Source organism: Nelumbo nucifera, chromosome 1 (assembly GCF_055504915.1).
Source record: "Nelumbo nucifera cultivar China Antique chromosome 1, China Antique-T2T, whole genome shotgun sequence".
Classification (NCBI taxonomy): domain Eukaryota; kingdom Viridiplantae; phylum Streptophyta; class Magnoliopsida; order Proteales; family Nelumbonaceae; genus Nelumbo; species Nelumbo nucifera.
This window is the reverse complement of record NC_142649.1, coordinates 168178147-168199064: the sequence shown is the minus strand read 5'-3', so window position 1 is coordinate 168199064 and position 20918 is coordinate 168178147. Positions and strand designations below refer to the sequence as shown.

The 20918-nt window shown below is 39.8% G+C and overlaps 1 protein-coding gene across 2 annotated transcripts in view; it reads right to left on the bottom strand.

Moving 5' to 3' along the window:
• The window catches only part of LOC104596597 (Pseudouridine synthase family protein), a 32977-nt gene extending 15621 nt beyond the window's left edge, over window positions 1-17356 (bottom strand). The window contains exons 1-6 of one of the 2 annotated variants that reach the window (XM_088895133.1): window positions 17151-17356; window positions 16978-17056; window positions 16653-16866; window positions 16359-16569; window positions 1459-1531; window positions 885-956 (exon numbers count right to left, since the gene is read on the bottom strand). In XM_088895133.1, coding sequence (XP_088751259.1) covers window positions 885-956; window positions 1459-1531; window positions 16359-16569; window positions 16653-16866; window positions 16978-17056; window positions 17151-17233 — 732 coding nt within the window. In that variant the 5' untranslated portion in view covers window positions 17234-17356. The remainder of the gene's footprint in view (window positions 1-884; window positions 957-1458; window positions 1532-16358; window positions 16570-16652; window positions 16867-16977; window positions 17057-17150) is intronic. The other variant, XM_088895134.1, reaches the window with a different exon arrangement.
• Window positions 17357-20918: the final 3562 nt, after the last annotated feature.

Here is a 20918-nt window from a genome sequence, read left to right as displayed (position 1 = left end):
CTGGAAAGAAGTGGCTGATTTAGCTAAACAATGACCAGCAGCGATTCAAGAGCAGACTGCACCAGATACTGGGATGATCAAGCTTAACTTCAACAGTGGTTTTCTAGGTATGGTAACCCTAAGTCTTCGGGTGGAAGGAGTGCTCAGAGATCACACTGGCACCATTTTGTTGGATAAGGGAATTTTCCTGGCCCCACACTGAGGGCCGATTGGTTATGGAGATTCTCCTCAGGCTAAAAGATTGGCTGTTGTACATGGACTGTAGTTGGCAAATCAATGTTCTACAAAGAAATTTTGATGGAAAGGGACTCTCATTTCATTATAGGATGGCTAAGTAATGAAGCAGAATCCACGTAGACACATATTAAGCAAAATCACAAAGCAAGCAATAGGGATAAGGAAAACGTACAGGTAGACTCCAAGATCAGTTAACAATATTACTGATAGGTTGGCAAATTGAGGGGTAAAAAGAAGCCAAATGTATTGCAGCCTGATCCCCCAGAATAGAAATCTGTAATCTTATGTAAAATTATGTTTAAGGTGGCTAGCCAAAGATAGCTACCTATGTGAGTGCTTAGCACTTACTGAATACTGATAAAAAATAAATAAATAAATAAACAACTCATTCAAATTGCAAGGGACAGGATGATAGCTGTAGTCAATGTATTGGAGGATGGGTTGCTAACCTAGTTTATGCATTGTTTTATATCTATCATAAAATTATTTTTTTTATCAATATCTATCATAAAATTATGACCAGAATAAGGGGGAGGATTTGCATTACTTTGCACTGTTACAATTAATGCATGTTGTATGATGTTGTTAATGATCAAAAAGATTATAACTAAGGCCCATAATGAACAAAAGATGAGCAATAGATTTACCCTCTGAGTTGAAACAGAACGTTTATCCTTTGTACCCGCAAATCCAAAAGATCTTTGCTGCCAAAAACACAACTATAGCCAATTAACTGAGCAGACAGTCTGAAAGTATGATGACCATATCTATTCAGAAGAGAATGTAACCTAAAAAGATTTAACAAATTGAGAAATAGTGGAACACATGGTTAGAAGGGCCATTACCCAATGTTGGTCCAAGCTATCCGGGGTCTTGGGAGGAGTGGACTGGATACAGGCCTAACCTTTGGCATCTTTTTTGCACAAGGTGGCTGCTTTCAGACTCAAACTTGTGTTCTCACACTTGTTTACCATTGCACCAGGCAATGGCTCCTATCAGAAGTTTTCATCTTTTATATATATGTAAGCTTCCAGTAATTATATTTACATGAGAAAATCAACAAATGTCCAAAAAATATGTGGTGCAAGAAAACTAAAATAGCTCTGTTATATTTACTTCCCCCTTTACTCCTATATACCAGTAAATGGCAAGAAATAACAAGATGATGAAATGCTTAGTAACCAGAGAAAAAAATCTTAAAGCAAAAAATAGTAAATGCACCTGGATTCCAAGCATCTTTCCTATGAGTCCCAATGCCTCTTGCGTGTCCTTATTCTCCTTATAAAGATGGAACCTGTAAGAGTGCAAATATGGTGCATTTTCAAGAACAGAGCAAATAAACCTGCCATGCCCTAAATAATGAACAAAATAGTAATCTAAAAAATGAGAACTCAACCATGACAAAATAGAAGTCATAATTCATTTCAGATTGCCTACTATACCAATTACCGAGTGCTCACTTATTGACCTCCCTCCAATAATATATATATATATAGGATATGCATACATATATACCACATAACAATTTCCAGGAAAAACAGAAATAAAAAAAAGTGCATCCAAGGTTCAAAAAATTGTTACGTATCAACCCGTCTCGGCTGATACGTATCGTATCGGGCCCTTCCCGATATGCCCCTACAGGGGTTGTATCAGGTCAGGGCCTGGTTCAGAGGGTATCCGGGACTTAAACCGGCCCCTCTGAACCAAAATCAAAAAAAAACTAAAAGCTTAAAAAAAAGGGTCGATACCCTCTTGTGCAAAAAAATAATTAAAAGCTTAAACCGGCCCCTCTGAACCTTGGGTGCATCTTCATTCAATTTTAGCAGTTTTTCATTATAACAGAACGGGACTGTACAGACATTTCCTGATTGATGATTTCTTTTTTTTATCAATAAATGAATCAACATCATTCATTACGAATAAAATTAGTACAACTGAAGAGAAAGAAGGGGGGAGGAATAAACTCTCTTAGCCCCTCCTCAATTGAAAATATTACAACACAGCCCAAAATAAGCTATTCCTTCTCACCCCTTGTTTAACAAATGTATCAGCAAAGCCATTTGCATCTCTTCTGACCCAATTACAAGCCACCTCTACCCCTTGAAGCAATTTAATAATTTTCCTCTTCTCATATATATAGCACCACCATCCATCCCCCTCTTCTTTTTGGAGCCAGCTTATTACAAGCTCCAGATCACCTTCAATTAACAATGTCCTAAGGTTCAGCTCCTTAGCCTTTTGAGTCCCTTCCAAAACCGCCATAATTTCATCCCTTAGAGAGTCCCCAACTCCAATTGGACCCAAGTAGAAAGTAATGACAATTCCCTCCTAGGTTGCACTATAACGACACTGATATTACATAAGAAATCATCAGTGTAGTTAAAATGCCACCTAGACATCAAATAGGTGATCATCTAGGTGTTTTGGATGTCTATTGCCAACTAGGCAGGTAGTATAGACATAAGCATCCTGGTAACCATGAGAACCCAGGAATTTGAGGGACTTTTGGAAACAGAAACTCTTCAGACTTCAGGTGAGACCCTAGCAATTTAGACTGGTCCAACTGGAAATTGTAACCCCACTAGTGTTGAACTACTTGTTAGACAGTTTTGTATGCCCTTAGCTTCAATCCGATTTGATGTACTTTTGTTATTTAGTGGAAATAAATAAAGTGCATGTTTGATTCATGTTGTTTAGTTTAATTGTGTAAGACCCTAAAACTGGACACTTATAGAGACTCGTGTTAGTTTTAAATGTTCACAACCATTGGATAAGTCTGGGGAGATTTATCCTGTCAAGGCTGATACTGGTGTGCCACCAAGTGTTGGGATGGCCTGTCTCGGCCACCAGGGTAAGACCCAAGGCATATGCAGTATGGGATTACTCGAATCCTTGAACCAGACCAGATTTCCAGTATTGCCCTAGACCTTGGAGATAGATGGGCAAAACTGGAAAGTTACACCTGACCCCTAAACTCGATTATGACACTTCACTAGGTGTCGGATCGGGCTGTCTTTGATATGCCAATTAGTGAGATCTTTAGCTGGGGATCAAAACTTGGGTATGTTGGGGCAGTCTGAGAATTCATCTGAGTGGGTGATCATAGTGATAGGATCAGCCCCTTTGTCGAACAAAGGTAATGATCGGGAATGCACTCTCTCTGATGGAAACCAAACTGCCGGCAGTTGATTTCAATCGTTGGAATTTTGTTTTGCAAAATTAATATATTTATATATATGTACGGTTTCGAAATGTTTGCAAATGGTTTTAATTCCCGGGATCCATGTGAGTGGAGAGTGCGGCACTGTTCCTTGCAGCCGAGGGAGTGGTCCTCTCTTGTCGGGCAGTGCTTGATCATTAAGGGCTGAGAGGTTAAGTGTAAGACCATTTAGGATAATACCTGATGGACTAATCTTGCACCTGCCCACAGTCCCTGGGTTTTTATAAGATGGCTTGGCCCAGGGACCACTTAATGTAAGTGTTGGGCCCTAGGATCCATGTGATGGACTCAAGGGTTCACTGAGTTTTTCAGTGAATTCGGCTGGGCCTTGTAAGAAAGGCTGGGCCAAACCCATGTGGCTGGTGTGTAGATCAATGCTTGGGTCCCACGCCATACAAAGAAGCCCAATTGGGCAACAGATTGGAAACTAGTTAAACATTGAACATTTAATGGGCCAAAAGCCCATTTCGAGCTAGGCTGATATGATCACCCATGTATGGGGCGAATCTGAGATTAATGTTAGTAAAAGGATAGGGCCTTTAACCTTATCCACTCTGGGAGACCAAATTCAAAATAGATTTGAATCTGGTAACCTCCTGATAAGATCAGGAGTAAGCTAACTTAATTTGCAGATAGGATTAAGATAATCCCCTATCCAAATAGAGATTTGGATTGGGATAACTCCTAATTAGGAGGTTTCTTAATCAAGAAGAAAGGAGGAGAAACACAAGAGAAATATATCAGATTTCGAACCAAGGGTTTGTGTGCAAGAAAACCCCCTGCGAACAGAGATTAGATCTCATATACAAAACTCTAGAGAGAAGAGAAGAAGATCAGCCATCTTCGTCCCAGGAGTTCTCCTCCAGCCGCCGCCATTCCCTCTTGCAAGATTTGATCTTTGCAGCAACAGGAAGTCAAGAAATCAGTTCTTGACATTAGTCTTGCGAAAAAGACTGAGAAAGATTCAGTGTTCAGAGTTTCCAGAGGATTCTTGCGAAGGATCCAGTGTGTAGGACGCACCCTGCTGGTTCCGTTCCATCCACAGCTGTGTCATCTTCAGCAGAAGTGGATCTTGGTTTCTTCTTTGGGCATGAACACCAACTTTGGGAGATACTGCATCTCCGGATCAGGTATATTCCTCCCTTTTGCTTTTTGGTTCAGATCTGGTTCGATTATGGTTCAAGTAAGATCCTTGAATATAGTATTCTAAATTTAGGGAATATGATTCCTAGTTGGGAGAAGGTAGGAAAATTTTTGAAATTCGCCCACCCATTCCGCAACCTTTTGGCGTCCATTAGATGGATCCTACCATTCTTTCACTACTTTCTTCCAATACAAGAGCCAAGGTTGGCAGGGGATTTAAAAGCGAAGTTTTAAAATGCAGAGGCATGATGTGAAGCATTCTACCATCCCAAGGGAGACGTAAACCTCATATGCCTCTATACTGGAGGTGGACACCTCAAGTGTCTCAACACCTCCACGGTGCACCTCCAGGCATTTTCTTAGTGCATGCCTCCATATCCTTTCAAAACACTGTTTCAATGTTATAAATGGCTGCTTAATGGGTGTCAGACCAGTTCCTTGGCTCTATATCCATCATATGAGGGAAGCAAGGTCCTTAGTATGCAAATTGAACATCTAATGTAGATAGATCCCTAGGACTGCAAATTCATGGCTGACTTACTTTCTAGAAGGGCAAACAGAACTGATTTTTATCAGGGTCCTGACTTATTTTTTTTGTGTACTCAACAGGGTCCTGACTTGGGCGTTTATAATATGAAGGTTTTACTCAGTTTTTTTTTTCTTTTGATAAGCTGGCAAAAAGCATTGTATTAATAGTATGAGAATGCGAAGGGATGCAAGGCACCCTCTGCTGTACAAAGGAACCTGCATCAAGAACTACTAAAAAAGTATCACTATATCATTTACAGTGATATACAAAAAACTATCACAATATAATTGATCTCCAATCATTTGTGAAATCAGCCACTGTAACTCCAAAAAACTGCTGTAGCACTCTAGCCCACCAAAAAAGCACCTGTTCAATCCTTCCCATAATCCCTTGAAACACCCTCCTGTTTCTTTCTTTCCACACCTCTCAGCAGATTGCAAAGGGCAGCTGTTCCCATAAGATTTTCTCTTTAGCTGAAAAACCACCAACTCTCCAAGAAGATAGGAGAACAGCCAAAGAGCAAGGAAATACCCAATGCCTCAAAAACAATCTGACAATAAAGTTGAAGTGTGGGGCTTGCTCGCTGAATTAGCTACGCATTCTTTCTCTTCCATTCTGCAATAAAATTTCTATTGACCTGTTATTCATTTAATAAAGTTGAAGTCATCATTTGATTCGTTTCATCATTTTACTGACTCAGGCCCCATTTGGTGTGTCTTTCCGTCCAGGCTGTCGGCTGTTTAGAAGTCCAGCAGCCTATGTTTTCGTCTTTTCCCGCTTGATTGGGGGAAGATCTAGCCACCGAAAGACTGCGCCCCAAAAAGACGTGAAAAGCTCAATTCAAGCTTATTTCAGGAAGTTAGAAATGGAGCTTCTCGCCTTTTTTCGTCTCATCTTCACGTGGAAAGACGCACAGAAAGATGTGCCTCTAACCAAATGGTCTGTAGGCTACCAAGATCTTCATGTAAAAGCCCACTACATCTTTTAGCTGTCAGATCTTCCAGAAGATCTTTCAGAAAAGACTTGCCAAACGGCACCTTAATTTGCAGTTTAATAGACTTACATAAATATATTCTCAAATATATATATATATATATATATATATATATATCCATTTATGTCACCTAGGCATTGCCCCACCTTGCTATGTCAAGCTGCTAGGCATTGACTAGCCACTTTAGCTACACTGCGTAACAATAATATTAGTATCCACCTTATGACAGTTGGGAAAGACATATCACAGATCTTAGAAGCTAAAATATCTAAAAGACATATCACAGATCTTACAATGGCAAACCATCAACCTTAGGGAACATTTTTTTTATCAGCAACACAAAAATTAATTCATTAGATTAAAAAGAGCATATACAACAAGAAGTTGTGGGCAGAAACAAGAAGTCCAAGAAAAACTATCCCACTATTTACAAAACAGCCCAGAACATGGATTGTCTCTGAATTCCTTGTTCAGCTAAACCATCAGCCACACTGTTTGCAGATCTCCTAATTCACTTTATTTGGCTCAACATGGATTGTCTCTGAATTCCCCCTTTTTAAGCCAACCCACAACTATTTTTGAATCCCCTTCAATAACCAGCCTGTCAATCCCCATTTCTTTAGCTTTTTCTACTCCATAAACTGCTGCCATCAGTTCTGATCTCACCACATCTCCATGCTGAACAGGATGACACTTGAGCAGCTGAACAACCTCTTAAGCCTGAAAAAATTACCTCTCATAGGCTGAGAACCATTTGGTGAAACCTCTGAATAAAATTTCTGAATTCTGAAATAATGTCTAATCCCCAAACCTCTAAACATTGTTGGATTTTTTTTTCAGCATTATTTAACTTTGTTCCATTATTCTCACATTTGAGCCTTATCTCACCCTAACCCTTTCTTTTCCTTTTCTGTCACAGGTCACAGCTCCAAATGATAGCAAGAAAGGCAGCATTCCAATAGTAAGAAAGGTCAGTTCTTCTTCTTCTTCATTGATCACTGATCTCCTCCTATAGTCTTATTCCATTGCACCAAACTTTGGTACCAAATCTCCTTTTCCATAACTTATAGCCTCTATTATTAACTAAATAAAAAATAGTTCATTCTCTACATTGAGACACTGTTGAAATAGGGAAAGAAGTTCTATCTAATGACTAAATGCCAGTAACAGTTATTTATTCCAAAAAAACTAAAAAAGAGAAGGTTTAGGGTCTATTTTGAAACTACAAACCTCTGTTTTATAGCTCATTCTGAACAAAAACATTGATCAGGTCTGCTGCTAATGTGATTTGTTATAATTGCCACCATGGCTGCAAGTTTCCTCTTTAAGTAGCCAACTCTCAAAATAAAAATTTCAATCACATTCAACCTGGGGAAACGTAGGTTCCAGAATATAGTTTATGACTTTATGGTTTCATCATTTGTGATTGCAACCTTGCAGCACCGTTGCATATACAAATCCCTGACAAAAAAATACCACTCAACTTGTAGACATTAGACACTAAAAACTGGTTGCATTAGGGGATAAGGTAACTGCACCTGAACCTGTCTTACAATCTCTCAGCCCAGAGACATCCTCGGATCCTTGTTACCAGGTATCATGGTCAATTTGTTTTGTGCTACTGATTGTGCTTCTTTGCCTGTTACAGATGCAGCTGCAACATTGCCATTCTCCCAACCAGTAGGTAGTGTAGATTCCTGTGGGTCTGAGAAGGAAGATGTGGAAGTAGAGAGAGAAGTGGAAGACAGGTTAGGGGTCAGAGAGGAGGCTGATAGGATTTGGAATCTGATTTGCTCTGAGATCGAGGAGCTTAAGGAGAGGGAGCTGGAATCTGGAATCAGAAGAGAGGGATAAGCTGATAGATCTAGGCCAGGAGGAAGGAATGATCTCTAGGGACAAGGAGAGTGGGAAAACAGGGAAAGAAGAGAACCAACAAAAGGTTTATCGCAGGAAGAGTGAATAAAAGAAGAAAAAGAGAAGGAAGAAGAGATCAGAAGTGGAGAGGCTGAAATCAGACATTGAGGGGGACTTAGAGTTTAGTGGTGGGGGTGAAAGAAGGAAAACTCAAGTCTAAGGAATTTGCAGAAAACAAGGGTTGCATCCTAATTAGAATTATGAAGCTGAATAGTTGGAATGTCAGAGGCTTGGGGAGTGCAAGGAAAAGAAGAGTTGTTAAAGACCTAGTTAGAAGAGAGAACCCAGATATTGTCATGTTACAAGAAACAAAAATCTTCGAGTTGGATAGAATCTGGATCAGAAGTATTTGGGGTTCTAGAGGAATTAGATGGTCCTCTAGTCCTTCGTGTGGGTAGGGGTGTCAATTGGACTGGATTTGGTCCAATCCGGTCCAGTCCAATGTGAGTCCATTACAAATGGACCTGGTCCAATCCAGTCCAATGAATATTTTGGACCAGTCCAGAGACTGTTCACTCTGTTCAAATTACTGTTAATTTAGATTGGTTTCAACTCAAACCTGGTCCATTGACAACTATGTTCTTATCTTCTATCAATGGACCAGATATTGGCTCAATCCAATATAAATTCATTATGGACGGACCAGGTCTAATGATCCAATCCAATATGTCATATTGGTCTGTCCAGTTCGTCCAAATTCAGTATGTCTTATTGGTCCGTCCAATCCATCCAAATGGATTTTGATTTGGACAGAGTCCAACTCAAAACCGGTCCATTGACTCCCCTACGTGTGGGGCCTCAGGGGGAATTGTGACCATGTGGAAGGACAAAGTGGTTGAAGCCGTAGAGGAACTGATTGGTAGTTTCTCGGTTTCTTTGAAGTTTAAAAACATGAAAGATGGTTTTATTTGGGTTCTCACCAATGTCTATGGACCAAACAGTTATCGAGAAAGGAATGATATGTGGGAGGAATTGTTTGATGTTAGGGGTTTATGGGAAGGACCTTGGTGTGTTGTAGGGGATTTCAATGAGATGAGATTCTCAAATGAATCTAGTAACCCAATCCAACAGGTGACCTCCAGTATGAGGAAGTTCAATGACTTCAAAGATTCATGTCCTCCAGTATGAGGAAGTTCAATGACTTCAAAGATTCATGTAAGCTGAAAGAACTCCCACTATTGCAAGCTAGATTCACTTGGTCCAATCCTCAAGAAGCTCCCCACTGCTCAAAACTGGATAGGTTTCTGTTTACCTAGAGTCACTTCAGACCATTTCCCTATCAAGTTAGGTCTCAAAACCTTCTTAAGTGGTCCCACTCCGTTCAGATTTGAAAACATGTGGCTACCCACCCGGCCTTTGTAAGGAAAGTAGAATCATGGTGGAAGGAGGACGTAGGTGATGTGAGATGTAAGGGTGTGAAATTTCACAAGAAGTTAAAAAGTTGAAGAGGAAAAATCAAGGAATGGAATAAGGATCGTTTTGGAAGACTATAGGAGAAAAAACTCAATTTAGTGTCCAGCATAGAGGAATTAGATAAGGAAGCACAGGGGTCTATTGTTGTTGAGGAGAGAGTTGTGAGGTCCAAATTGAAGAGAGAGCTAGAAGAAACTTTACTAAGGGAAAAGATCAATTGGAGACAGAAATCCAAGTGCAAGTGGCTAAAGGAAGGGGATGGTGATACAAAATATTTTCATGCCTGGGAGAAATAGGACAAACTATGTGGCTAAATTGGAAGTAGAAGGGCAAGAGATAACCAATCAAAGTGAGATTGCTAGGAATTTTGTAGACCATTTTAAGTCCATCTTTAGAAGGCCCTAGAATGACAGAGTAGTTATGGAGGATCTTGATTGGACTTGCCTAGAAGATGAAGAAACTTGTTGGTTGGAAAAAAATTTTGAAGAAGAAGAGAAAAAAAAGGGTAGTGTTTTCAATGAATAGATCAAAAGCCCCTGGGCCAAACAGTTTCACTATGGCCTTCTATCAAGATTGTTAGGAAATTGTGAAACAAGATCTAGTTGAAGTGTTCATTGAATTTGTGGAAAAGGGTTTCATTAGTCTAGGGATAAATGTGACCTTTTTAGCTCTTGTCCCAAAAAAGCATGATGCTTGCCACCCAAAGGATTTCAGACCGATCAGCTTAGTACCAGCTTGTATAAGATCATTGCTAAGGTCCTCTCCGCAAGGTTAAAGACAGTTCTTCCTACCTTAATCAGCCAACAACAAGGGGCTTTTGTAAAAGGGAGACAAATAGCTGATCAAATCCTCATTGCCAATGAATGTGTGGAAGAAATGAAAAGATCTAGGAAAAAAGGCTCTGAATGTGTAAGTTGGACCTTGAGAAAGCTTATGATCTAGTGGACTGGGCGTTTTCAATTAAGGTAATGGAATTTTGTGGTTTCGGGGAGAGATGGTGTAATTGGATCTTTGGATGCGTTAAGAGTTAAGACTTGTCATTATTCAGTTCTGGTCAATGGGATTGTGAGAGACTTCTTTCCATCTTGTACAGGTTTGAGGCAAGGAGACCCCATATCACCCTTTCTCTTCACCCTAGTTGAGTAGTTGTGGATGTTTTGAGTAGAATGATCTATAAGGCTGAAAGGGAGAACAGATTTAATGGTTGGAAGGTTGGTAGGGATAGGGTATCGATTACTCACCTACAGTTCGCAGATGATATTATAATCTTCTGTGAAGGGAGAGATCAACTTTTGGCGAGAAATCAGGACTTGGTAAGGAATTTTGAACTTGTCTCAAACCTTAAAATTAATCTTGAGAAGAGCTGTATTGGGGGAATTAACATGGAGGAAGGAGATCTTACAATTGTTGCAAATGTCCTAGAATGCTCCATCTCAAGTTGGCCTCTGACTTACTTAGGACTTCCCCTAGGTGCAAACCCTAGAGAGACTAGATTTTGGGTTCCAATCTTTGATAGGTGCGCCAGGAAACTAGCAACTTGGAAAAGAAACAACATCTCTATTGGGGGTAGGGTTAATCTGGTGAAGTCCACACTTGCTAACCTGCCAATCTACTACTTGTCGATCTTTAGGATCCCTAAAAAGGAGATAAATAAGATGGAGAAACTGATGAGGGACATTTTGTGGGAATCAAGAGAAGGTAAAAAAGATCACTTGGTTAATTAGGAGATTGTGTAGAAGTTTAGAAGCAGGAAGATTGGGATTTGGGTATGTTGATAAAAAGAACTTGGCATTGCTAGGAAAATGGTTATGGAGGTGGCTATGGGAACGGGATAGACTCTGGCGTAAAGTAATAGCCAGTATATATGGAAGGTTGGGAAATGGTTGGGATGCAAGTGTCTCCAACAAGGCTACGTTAGAATCTCCGTGGAAGGCAATTCATCATATTCTGCTCACTTTCCTCCAGTTTGTCAGGTATGATGCTTGTTCAAGGGATACTATTAAATTCTGGGAGGACATCTGGATCGGGTCTTACCCGTTGAAGGATCTCTTCCCATTTTTTATACTCGATTTCCTTGTACAAAAATGAATGTATTGCCAAATTCATTGCTCCCCCATTTCTCCCAATGGACCATAATTGAGACTTCGGCTTTCGTAGAGGGTTAAGGGAGTTGAGGGCTTGTACAGAGTTGCTTCAATTAGTTCAAAATGTGTGCCTTGATCCTGATAACTCAAACAAGCATATTCGGGCCCCTCAACCTAAGGATCTGTTTTCATGTGCCTCCTTCTTCAAGTCTCTCTGTAATTATTCCCCCTCTCCTCTGTTCGCCTTGAAAGAGTACTGGTGCAAACCCATTACCCCTAAAATAAGAGTTTTTTTGTTGGGAAGTAATTCATGGAAAAATTAATACCTTGGAATTGCTATAGAAGAGGAAACCCAATTTATGTCTCTCTCCTAACAGGTGTGTCTTGTGCAGATCTTATAATGAGAGTTGCTCTCATTTACTGATTTCCTGTTCTTTTGTTGCATATATATGGAATTGATTTTTTTCATTGTTTGGGTGCAGGTGGTCCTTACCAACAGAGGCTAATTTGTTGTTTGATCCTTTTATGTTTACTTGGCCAAAAAAAAAGGGAAGGATAATGTGGAGGTGTGTCAGAGCAGCCTTGGTTTGGACCAATGTTTTAAAGTGCGGAGGCATGACACAAGGCGTTCCACTACCTAGAGGCGGAGGCATAGTTCAAAACGTAAGAGGCAGGGGATGAGGAGGAAGGAGGAGGGAGAAGAGGAAGGAGGATCTTATTTTTCTTTATTTTTAATAAAAATCTTTTGTATTAAGAAGAATGAAGATCCCCTAACACACACACACACACACATTGGGCTGCATTGAAAAGGGGGGCACCGCCCAACCGAAGGGGTCCAGGGACTTAGTCCCCAACCCACTTTCTTTCCCCTTATCTTTTCTTTCCTTCCCTTCCCTTTTCTTTTCTTTCTTTTTCTCTTTTTTTTTCTTATCTTTCTTTCCCTTCCCTTTCTTTCCTTTCCTTTTTTTTCTTTTTTTGTTTTTTTCTATCTTTTCACATGAGGTGTGCATGAGGCGCATGAGGTGTACGCCTCAGAGATGTCAGCGCCTCTGGCATACGCCTTAGGGCGTTTTGGGGGCGCCTCACTTGGACGCCTCCCACGCCTTTTAAAACACTGGTTTGGACTATTTGGGAAAGAGAGGAATATGAGAATTTTCTATAAGAAGGAGAGAAGCAAGAAACAAATAAGGGATTGTGTGATGATTAGAGTGATTCATTGGATCAAATCTATGGATCTGTTTTCTCAAGTTTCTCCTGATGACCTGTGGGGAAATTAGGAAGGAATGGCAAGAAGTTCTTCCAAAAGGGAAAGGATAAATGCTGTATGGCTACTCCCACCTGAAAACTATGTGAAGCTGAATTTTGACGGGAGCAGCAGGAGGAATCCAGGACCTACTGGTATAGGAGGGGTTGTGAGAGACATGGATGGCAGCCTTGTTCTCTGGCCCAATGGGGATTGGGGACTCTCTCAAGGCAGAACTACTTGCTGCCTTACAAGGAGCACAAATTGCTAATGAATTGAATATAACCAATTTGGTGATTGAAGGGGACTCAAAACTGGTGGTGGGTTGGTTAAATGATCCAGATTCTGTAATATGGTGTTACAGGGATGAGATAAAAAAAAAAAGTTTTATGAATCACCAAGGATATGAACTTGAGGATAGAAAGGGTGAGGTGATCGGCTAATGGGTTAGCTGATACCCTTGCCAAACAAGGGGTGAATAAACAATCTTTGTTTTGGGCTCACCTGTAAATATTTTTGTAATAGTTTATGTTCTGTTTTTGTTTATAAAGAGGTAGCATCTCGTGCCTCTCTAAGGGATGCTTGTAATGCTTATACCTTCAGAATTAATAAAATATATTCTCATTTATCAAAAAAATATATAGCTTACCTTAGATCATTGTTTGGTCCCTTTTTGGTTGTTCATGGGCATGGAAAGGCAATACCAAAAATGTGCAATCAGATATGTAAAACAAAGTCTGCCTCTTTTATACTCCATACACTGATTTTATTTAACTTTCCACCATTATGGTGGCTTTATGATTGTTGAATGGAAAAAAAATAAAAAGAGCCAAACAGAACGTCTATCTGAAGTTAATAGATTATAAACAATTAGCTCAGCCTCAATGATTGTTCCCTCGTGATAAGAAGTTTTTTTTTTTGAAGGATAAAGAAACATTTATTAAAGAAAAAGAGATTACATGAGAAAGGTGACAAGAAATCACTCGAGAGGAAAACAGGCACTAACTAACTTACACCCAGAACTGCCTAAAAAAACATAAAACAATCAAAACAAAAAAATGACTCCAAATTCACCACCTTCATTCCACTTCAGACTCAAAACCCCTAATCAGAACCCAGACACGATGTCCTTACATCTCCTCCTCAATACTTTCCTCTTCCCCAACAAATTCTTCATCCCACCATCTCACCTCTTTCCTTGACTTCCAATTTCTTCAGCCTCGCTTCCATCCTATTTCTCTCGAACTCCTCAAAATCCTCCTTAGCAAACTCTTCGCATCCCCAGAAACAGAAGCCAAGACTTTTACCAATCTCGACTTCTCTCAACAATTTTCTTGATAGGAACTCCTCTAAGCCCCTCCTTCTGCTCCTCAAGACTGCTATCAGAATATCTCACTTCAGAACTGACAGTTGATTCATTTTCTTTTTCCACATGAGAGTCTGAACTGAAAAGAGCCCGATAATCCACCTTCCCAAACTCTTCATATGATGGTGCTAAAACCTTCCCCCCTCTTCTTTTATAAACCTTTTTTAAATTTTTTGTAGGTCCTGCTCCAACCAAACCATGTTTTAACCAATAAAATACCTTAGTTATGTGAACATTGTGAGAATTCCTAGCACAATGTGGTTTTTTGAGAACCTCTTCAACCAGAGTAACAGAGTCTATCGCCTTCCTTCTTCCTAGGTCCACACCTAACTTTACTACCACCACCTCCTCAAAGATGTTCACCGCTTCCGCCACCCCTAAAACTTTCTTAACCTCCTCCCTCCTTCCCAAAGCCACACAAAAACTACCATCCAGCACTTCCTCACATTGCCGTTGAACGGTATCAATTTTCTCAGCTGGGGTAGGTGTGCAGCAAACCACGTCTGGATCGACATTTCCTCCATCGTTGCTTCCTGAAATGCTTCTTGGGTCAGACACAGCAAACCCTTTCCAGACCTCCTCCTCACTTTCTTCCAACCCAACCTTCTCTTCTTTATTGACCTCATTGGGGCCACTAGAGAGAACTTCAATCATCTGAGAAATTGAAGATGGAGTGCCAACATCCTAGGTCAGAGCCACTCCTCCAGCTTTCGGCACAAGTTGCTCGCAGAAAGCAGGTGCATTCTCGCCTATGCCAAGACTCCAAACAATATCGCTTCCTGTGTTCCCCTCCACTGTCCTCACCCTCCCTCCTTTTTCCCTTTTTGGAACCGTGAAAGTCACCCACTCCCACCGATCTTCCTTTCCCCTTTAAGCTCTAACTGGAGAGGAATTGCACAGTTTCATCCTCCTTTTTGGACATTTAAACGAATCCAAACTCCACCTATTACATTTTGGCCCTAACGCACTGACCCGCTTCCTTTCTTTTGAAACAATGGGTTTTTGAAAGTGGGCCCCAGTTAGACCAACAATCCACTCCTCATAAGATAGCATCGAAAACTTTTCAACTCCTTAATCAGCTCCCAACCCCTTTTGTTTTTGGTCCACCACATGTCCTTTAGACTCCGACTCCCCTCCCACTACAATAGTCTCTAAGTCACATGGCCACCTTTATTTACTTCTCCAGCCGAATTCAAGTGGCCCCCACTACCCAATACCTCTATCAAATTCTCCCTTGAGTCAGCCCTCTCCACCTTCCCAATGTCTCGAAACTCAATCAGCCCCAACCCATCAACCCCACTATCAATTTTAGCAATAATTATTCCAAAAATGCCCTCACCTTCAACCTCTAGCTCTTCCTCTGTTTGGAGCCCGATCGACTTCCTCATCTTCAAACCAATCGATGTAGAGGGAGCTCTCCACTCCTTCCACACAACCAAGTTGTCTATCCATCTTAATACGAAGGTTTTCATGAATAACCAAATCATCCCAGGCTATTAGCAAAAAGTAAAAACAAGGACTCAAATACAACACCTTTTTATCATTTATCCAAAAAAATAGGTAAAAGTAGGAACTAGGAAGGACTCAAATACAATGATGCTGCTAAAATGATAGAATATTTTTTTAATCCCTTCAGCATTTTCAGAAGGAAAGTGAGTGACAGCCAATGCTAACTTGCTAACATTGTATGTTACAACAATAAGGTCGAAGCTACTACTGTCATGGAAGGGAGGTACATGGAAGCTTTAAAACACAAAGGACAATGCTAACTTGCTAACATTGTATGTTACAACAATAAGGTCGAAGCTACTACTGTCATGGAAGGGAGGTACATGGAAGCTTTAAAACACAAAGGACAATGCCTAGCATCCTTACAACCCAATGTATTTGTACAGAAAGCACTGTCTACAATTTGTCCTTTAGTGGTTGAGGAATCTATGATAATAGATTGAACCAATGATACATTGATAAAATTTAAAAAAAAAAACATGATAATAGCTGTTCATGATTCTCTGCTATTCTTCAGTTCTCTTCACAACAAAATAAGTGAGAGAAAAATAAAAATACTCACTATCCGTAGCAAAACGAGATAGGCTAGAAAAAGCAAAACAAATTGGCTATTTAGCGAATTCCCTGCTTGTATGTGTCCTCTTACAAACCATAGGAGACAATTAAAGTTAAGAAGGAACAAAGAAAGAGTGCCTCAGCTATTCACCTCAGGAACTTGCCGACATGCTCAGGCCAATCATTCGAGCCTCTGCTGTCAAAGGGTTTGTCATTCCTATCTTTACGTTTTCTGGAATTTCTGCCATTGCTGTGCTGCCCTCCCGAGCATAACCTAACGCGAATGCACTTGGACGTATCATCGGGTCCGTCAAGCGTGTCCGTTACAAGGAACTTGAAATGCTCCTTGAAGAAATTATGGACTGCCTGAAAAACTTGAAATAATCAATAGTTGGTAATACTCAACTGAAATGAAAACCAAGAGGAAACTGATTGAAGTCGAAACTTGCCGTTCGATGGGATTTATCAGAATCCGGAGAGAGAACAATTGGAGAAACGTCGCTTTCCACACCAGACGTGATTTGATTCACAAAAGCTTTCAGAGATTCAGCGTCGGAGTCACCGGCAAGGGCCCGAAATAATTCGATTTCCGAGGTATAATTTTTTTCTTTTTGAACGGAATCTTCCTTTTCCTTTATCATTTGCTTTTCTTCTACATTCTGGAAATTTGAACAGAATGAATGTTGCAGCGCCAAGAAATATATAAATAAAATGAAAACCGTTGCACGCGCAAAATCAAAGAATGGGAAAACAAAAGAAGTTAAAATTACTTCCTGAGGGGCATCCAAGCAGGTCAAGTGAACAACATTTCCATCGGAATCTACTTCATTCACGATAAAATCCGAATACCTGGCATAAAATTTCGTACAAAAGTTGAACAATTAAATTAAAAAGAGAAAAAAATGAGCAAAAACAAAAATATATTTATGAAGGAGATTGGGACCTCTGTTTCAAAACGCCACGAAATCCAGGAAGCTGAGAGATGTAACTGTAGATGCCGACGTCTGCTTCTTCGAGGGTTGTCATAACTAGGCTTTCTGCTTTGGTGGAGTTCAGCAGCAGCAGCAGCAGTAGCAGTAGGGTTTTAGCCGGCAGGGTTTAAGGAGAAAGAATACTGATTACAGACTGAATACAGTGTGATGGAAGCCTACCAAGTACCAAATAGAAAGAATACAGTGTGAGTCGTGTGACGGGCCCGGACCCGCAATTTACTCTACCACGCGTACACGTTTGTGCTTAGTGCTTACGAAGTGCAGACGGATCGGATGGAGTCGGATATAGGTGGATCCAAATGTGATTATGTTTATATTCAATTCGAGTCGGATCTTAACCACAACATATACAGGATTTATTAAATTTTTAAAATATATCATTTTTAAATACTCCATTAAATTTTCAAAATATTCTTATATTTTGGGCCTGAACTCACTTTGGTATCCAAATTTCAAAATATGCCAATTCAACACCTAAACTCCCAAAACATCCCAATTTAGTCGTTAAGTGGCATATGATAAGATGCCTTCGGGTGTCATTTAATTTTATTTATCAGTCATCCAAGTGCCCAGATATGAAGACCAATTTGCTCATCTTGTTTCATGATCTGCTGTGGACTTAGAAGCTTCAACCATTAAAGTGGCTACAATCATCTCATGGGAAATGGTACAGGGCCTGAAAGTTGGTCGCATAACAACATCACCTTGGTCGGCCTTTCGGCCACTTTTTCCTCTCCAACATACCTCTGTTCCTTGAAAGAGCTGAAGAGTGATGTTCACCGTTTGTAATATGAGGTTCTGGACCTTTGGGATATCCAAAATTGGATTCATGGATTCCTATATTTGGGATTTGATCACAAGGTGATGCTCTGAGCTCTCTTTCATTTGTCTTATGCAGCATGATGGGGTGAAAACTTATATGATTAGCTTCCTTCAATCAAAAGGGCTTCAGCAAATACATAACTCTGTGTTACCTTATCTCACATGTTTTCAGACAATCTCCACTGAATCCAAAAAAATGGGGGAAGAAAGACATGTCAACAAGTTTATTTCTATTAAAAAAAATAGGTAAAAAATGGAAATTATGATGATAATGCATCGAGGTTTTAAACAAAGAGGAAAAGGGGGATTGGAGAAAGTAAGTTTTGTTGTAGACTAGGAGTACCATTCCTAAAACCTTGTTTCAACCATAATTAATTAAATTAAAATCCAAAACTAAAGAATTTACTCAAAGTTTCCATTGGTGATTATTGAAACATGGAAGAGGAAGGTAAAAGATACTCATAACATAATAGTGGATTTTGACCAACTAGGTGGCCAAGCTTCACCCCTATAACTCAAATACCCATCAAAACAAAGTCCTAAAACACAAAACCCTTAACACAATTTTGATGTAGGTATATTTGGTGGGTTCACTAGATCCTAACACGTGGCATTGATTAAGGGAACTTCTATTAGTTGATTGTCCCTCAAGAGCAAAGGGGTAACTTCCCCTCCTTGATGGTTGCGGAGCATTTAATGTATACACACGATCCTGGTGTATTTACTCCCGAGTCACTAATTAAGGGGCCGTGGTCGTCTAACGCCTCTCCGAGTCCTTCTACATGACCGCAATTTACAGGACAGCTACTTCTTGTTCATTGTTGATCACCTAGGTGGCTCTGACTATAAAAGGGACACTACACTTAAAAGTATAACATGCATATTTGAGCTATCACTTACTCTCTTGTAGTGACCTTAGTTACTTTGAGCCTTCAGTTAACTTGACCATAAAAGTATAACATGCATATTTGAGCTATCACTTACTCTCTTGTAGTGACCTTAGTTACTTTGAGCCTTCAGTTAACTTGACCATTAGAGTCCTAGTCCCTAGGAACACTCTTGGGGCCTCTAACGTCTTTTCACTCTTGACAGGCAGGACCTACAACCCTTGAACATTGGAAATTACTTTGCTACCCTTGGCTCCAATTTTGGAAACATCACAATTGTAACTTGGTTTCATTTAAGACTCAAGAATCATAACGCTGAGTCTAATGCAATGCTAATTGTTATATAAAACATACAACTTCCCCCCTTTCTCTCTATTTGCAAAGTGAACGTGGCCCAGAAGGAAAGAAATGTCCATGAAAGTTGTAGTTATATAAGACATACAACTTCCCCCTTCTCTCTATTTCCACGAGCCATGGAAACTGTGTACTGTTGAACCGCCATTGACTCAGACAGTCGGATTGTTTGACCCAAGAATTGTCTTGGCAACAGGTTCCGTTTTACCCCAAACCTGGTTATTAGCCAAAAATTGTTGAATCGGTCAATGATCCGTTGACCCAGCGGCCAAACCGTTGACTCGTTCAATGGTTTTTAGTCCCCTTTTTTTGTCATAATGAATTATCTATTCGAATCAAACGGCCAAATTGTCGACCCGAAAACCAGTGGCCATAATGGTTCTGGTTTTGGGTCATTTTTTAAGTAGGTTTTTGGCATCAGTGCTGAGAACACTGCTTACTTTTTGTTTGGAAGCAATTCTGCCACATAGGGTGTTTTCTAGGAAAACAACACTGGTTTTGTTTGGTACCAGTGTTGTAGAACCATTTTCAACATTTTCATATTATCCCACGTCCAAGATGATGCCACATTGATGTCACATCATTGCACCACTAGCAACAACAAGTTGTTTTCCAAGAAAACATCACATTTGGTGTTGCTTTAGACCACACTTTCCCGATTTCCAAGGCATGGTCTGAAGCAACATTTTTTTCTGGAAAAAAAATGGTACCAAATAAGAGGTCATTTTTGAAGCACCGCTTTTTTTTTCTAATGTGGCGCCTATGTGGTGTGATTTTCTCATAAAATGGCACCGATGCCAAACACCCACTAAATCATTGGTTGATATTCTTATGAATTTTGCTTCCATTTCTTTACCCCTCCTCTACTGCTCTATCTATCTTTGTTGTTCTTGCCCTTAGATGGATAACAAGAAATCTACGTGGGACTTCTCAGTCTCTCCTCAAGCTTTCTATCATTAACCGTTGCTTTAGTTCAATCTTGATTCTTGAGGAAGAAGATGATGAACAATGTCTTATTTTGAAATGTAATTTTGACATTTTCAAAAGTTGTAAGTTGCACATGTCATCATGTGATACAAATAATTGGGACATTTTGGGAGTTCAAATGCTAGATTGGCATGTTATGAAGTTCATGTACCAAAAATAGACTAGGCCCAAAGTACAAGGTACTAATATGCAATCTTCCCTTTATATTAGATTCCAATTGGATTAATTACTTATATATACCTTATACATTTGAGAACTACTTATATATACCTTTAACTTTTAAAAATAACTTATATGTATCATGTTGATTTTTTCAAGATTAAATCTAACATATAAAATGTAAAAAATAAAAATATCCCTAACTATTCATTAAATCTTCACAACATGCCATTTTCAAACACTATTAAGTTTTCAAAATATAATCACATAACAACTCAACGATAACATATTTAACCTCATCTTTATTATGGTGGATTCCTCATCATCTATCCATGCCTCCGTCGTATCTCCAAATTAAAAATCCTTGAGAATCTTTCCGTATTTATTCCAAGGTTAGGAACAGCACCACTATGAATGGCCCTTGCTTCGAGATCATAGGGATGAATCCCTTGTACAACGCCATGGATCCATCTGCCCACACTGTCTCCAGAGCCCAATCTAATGTGTTGG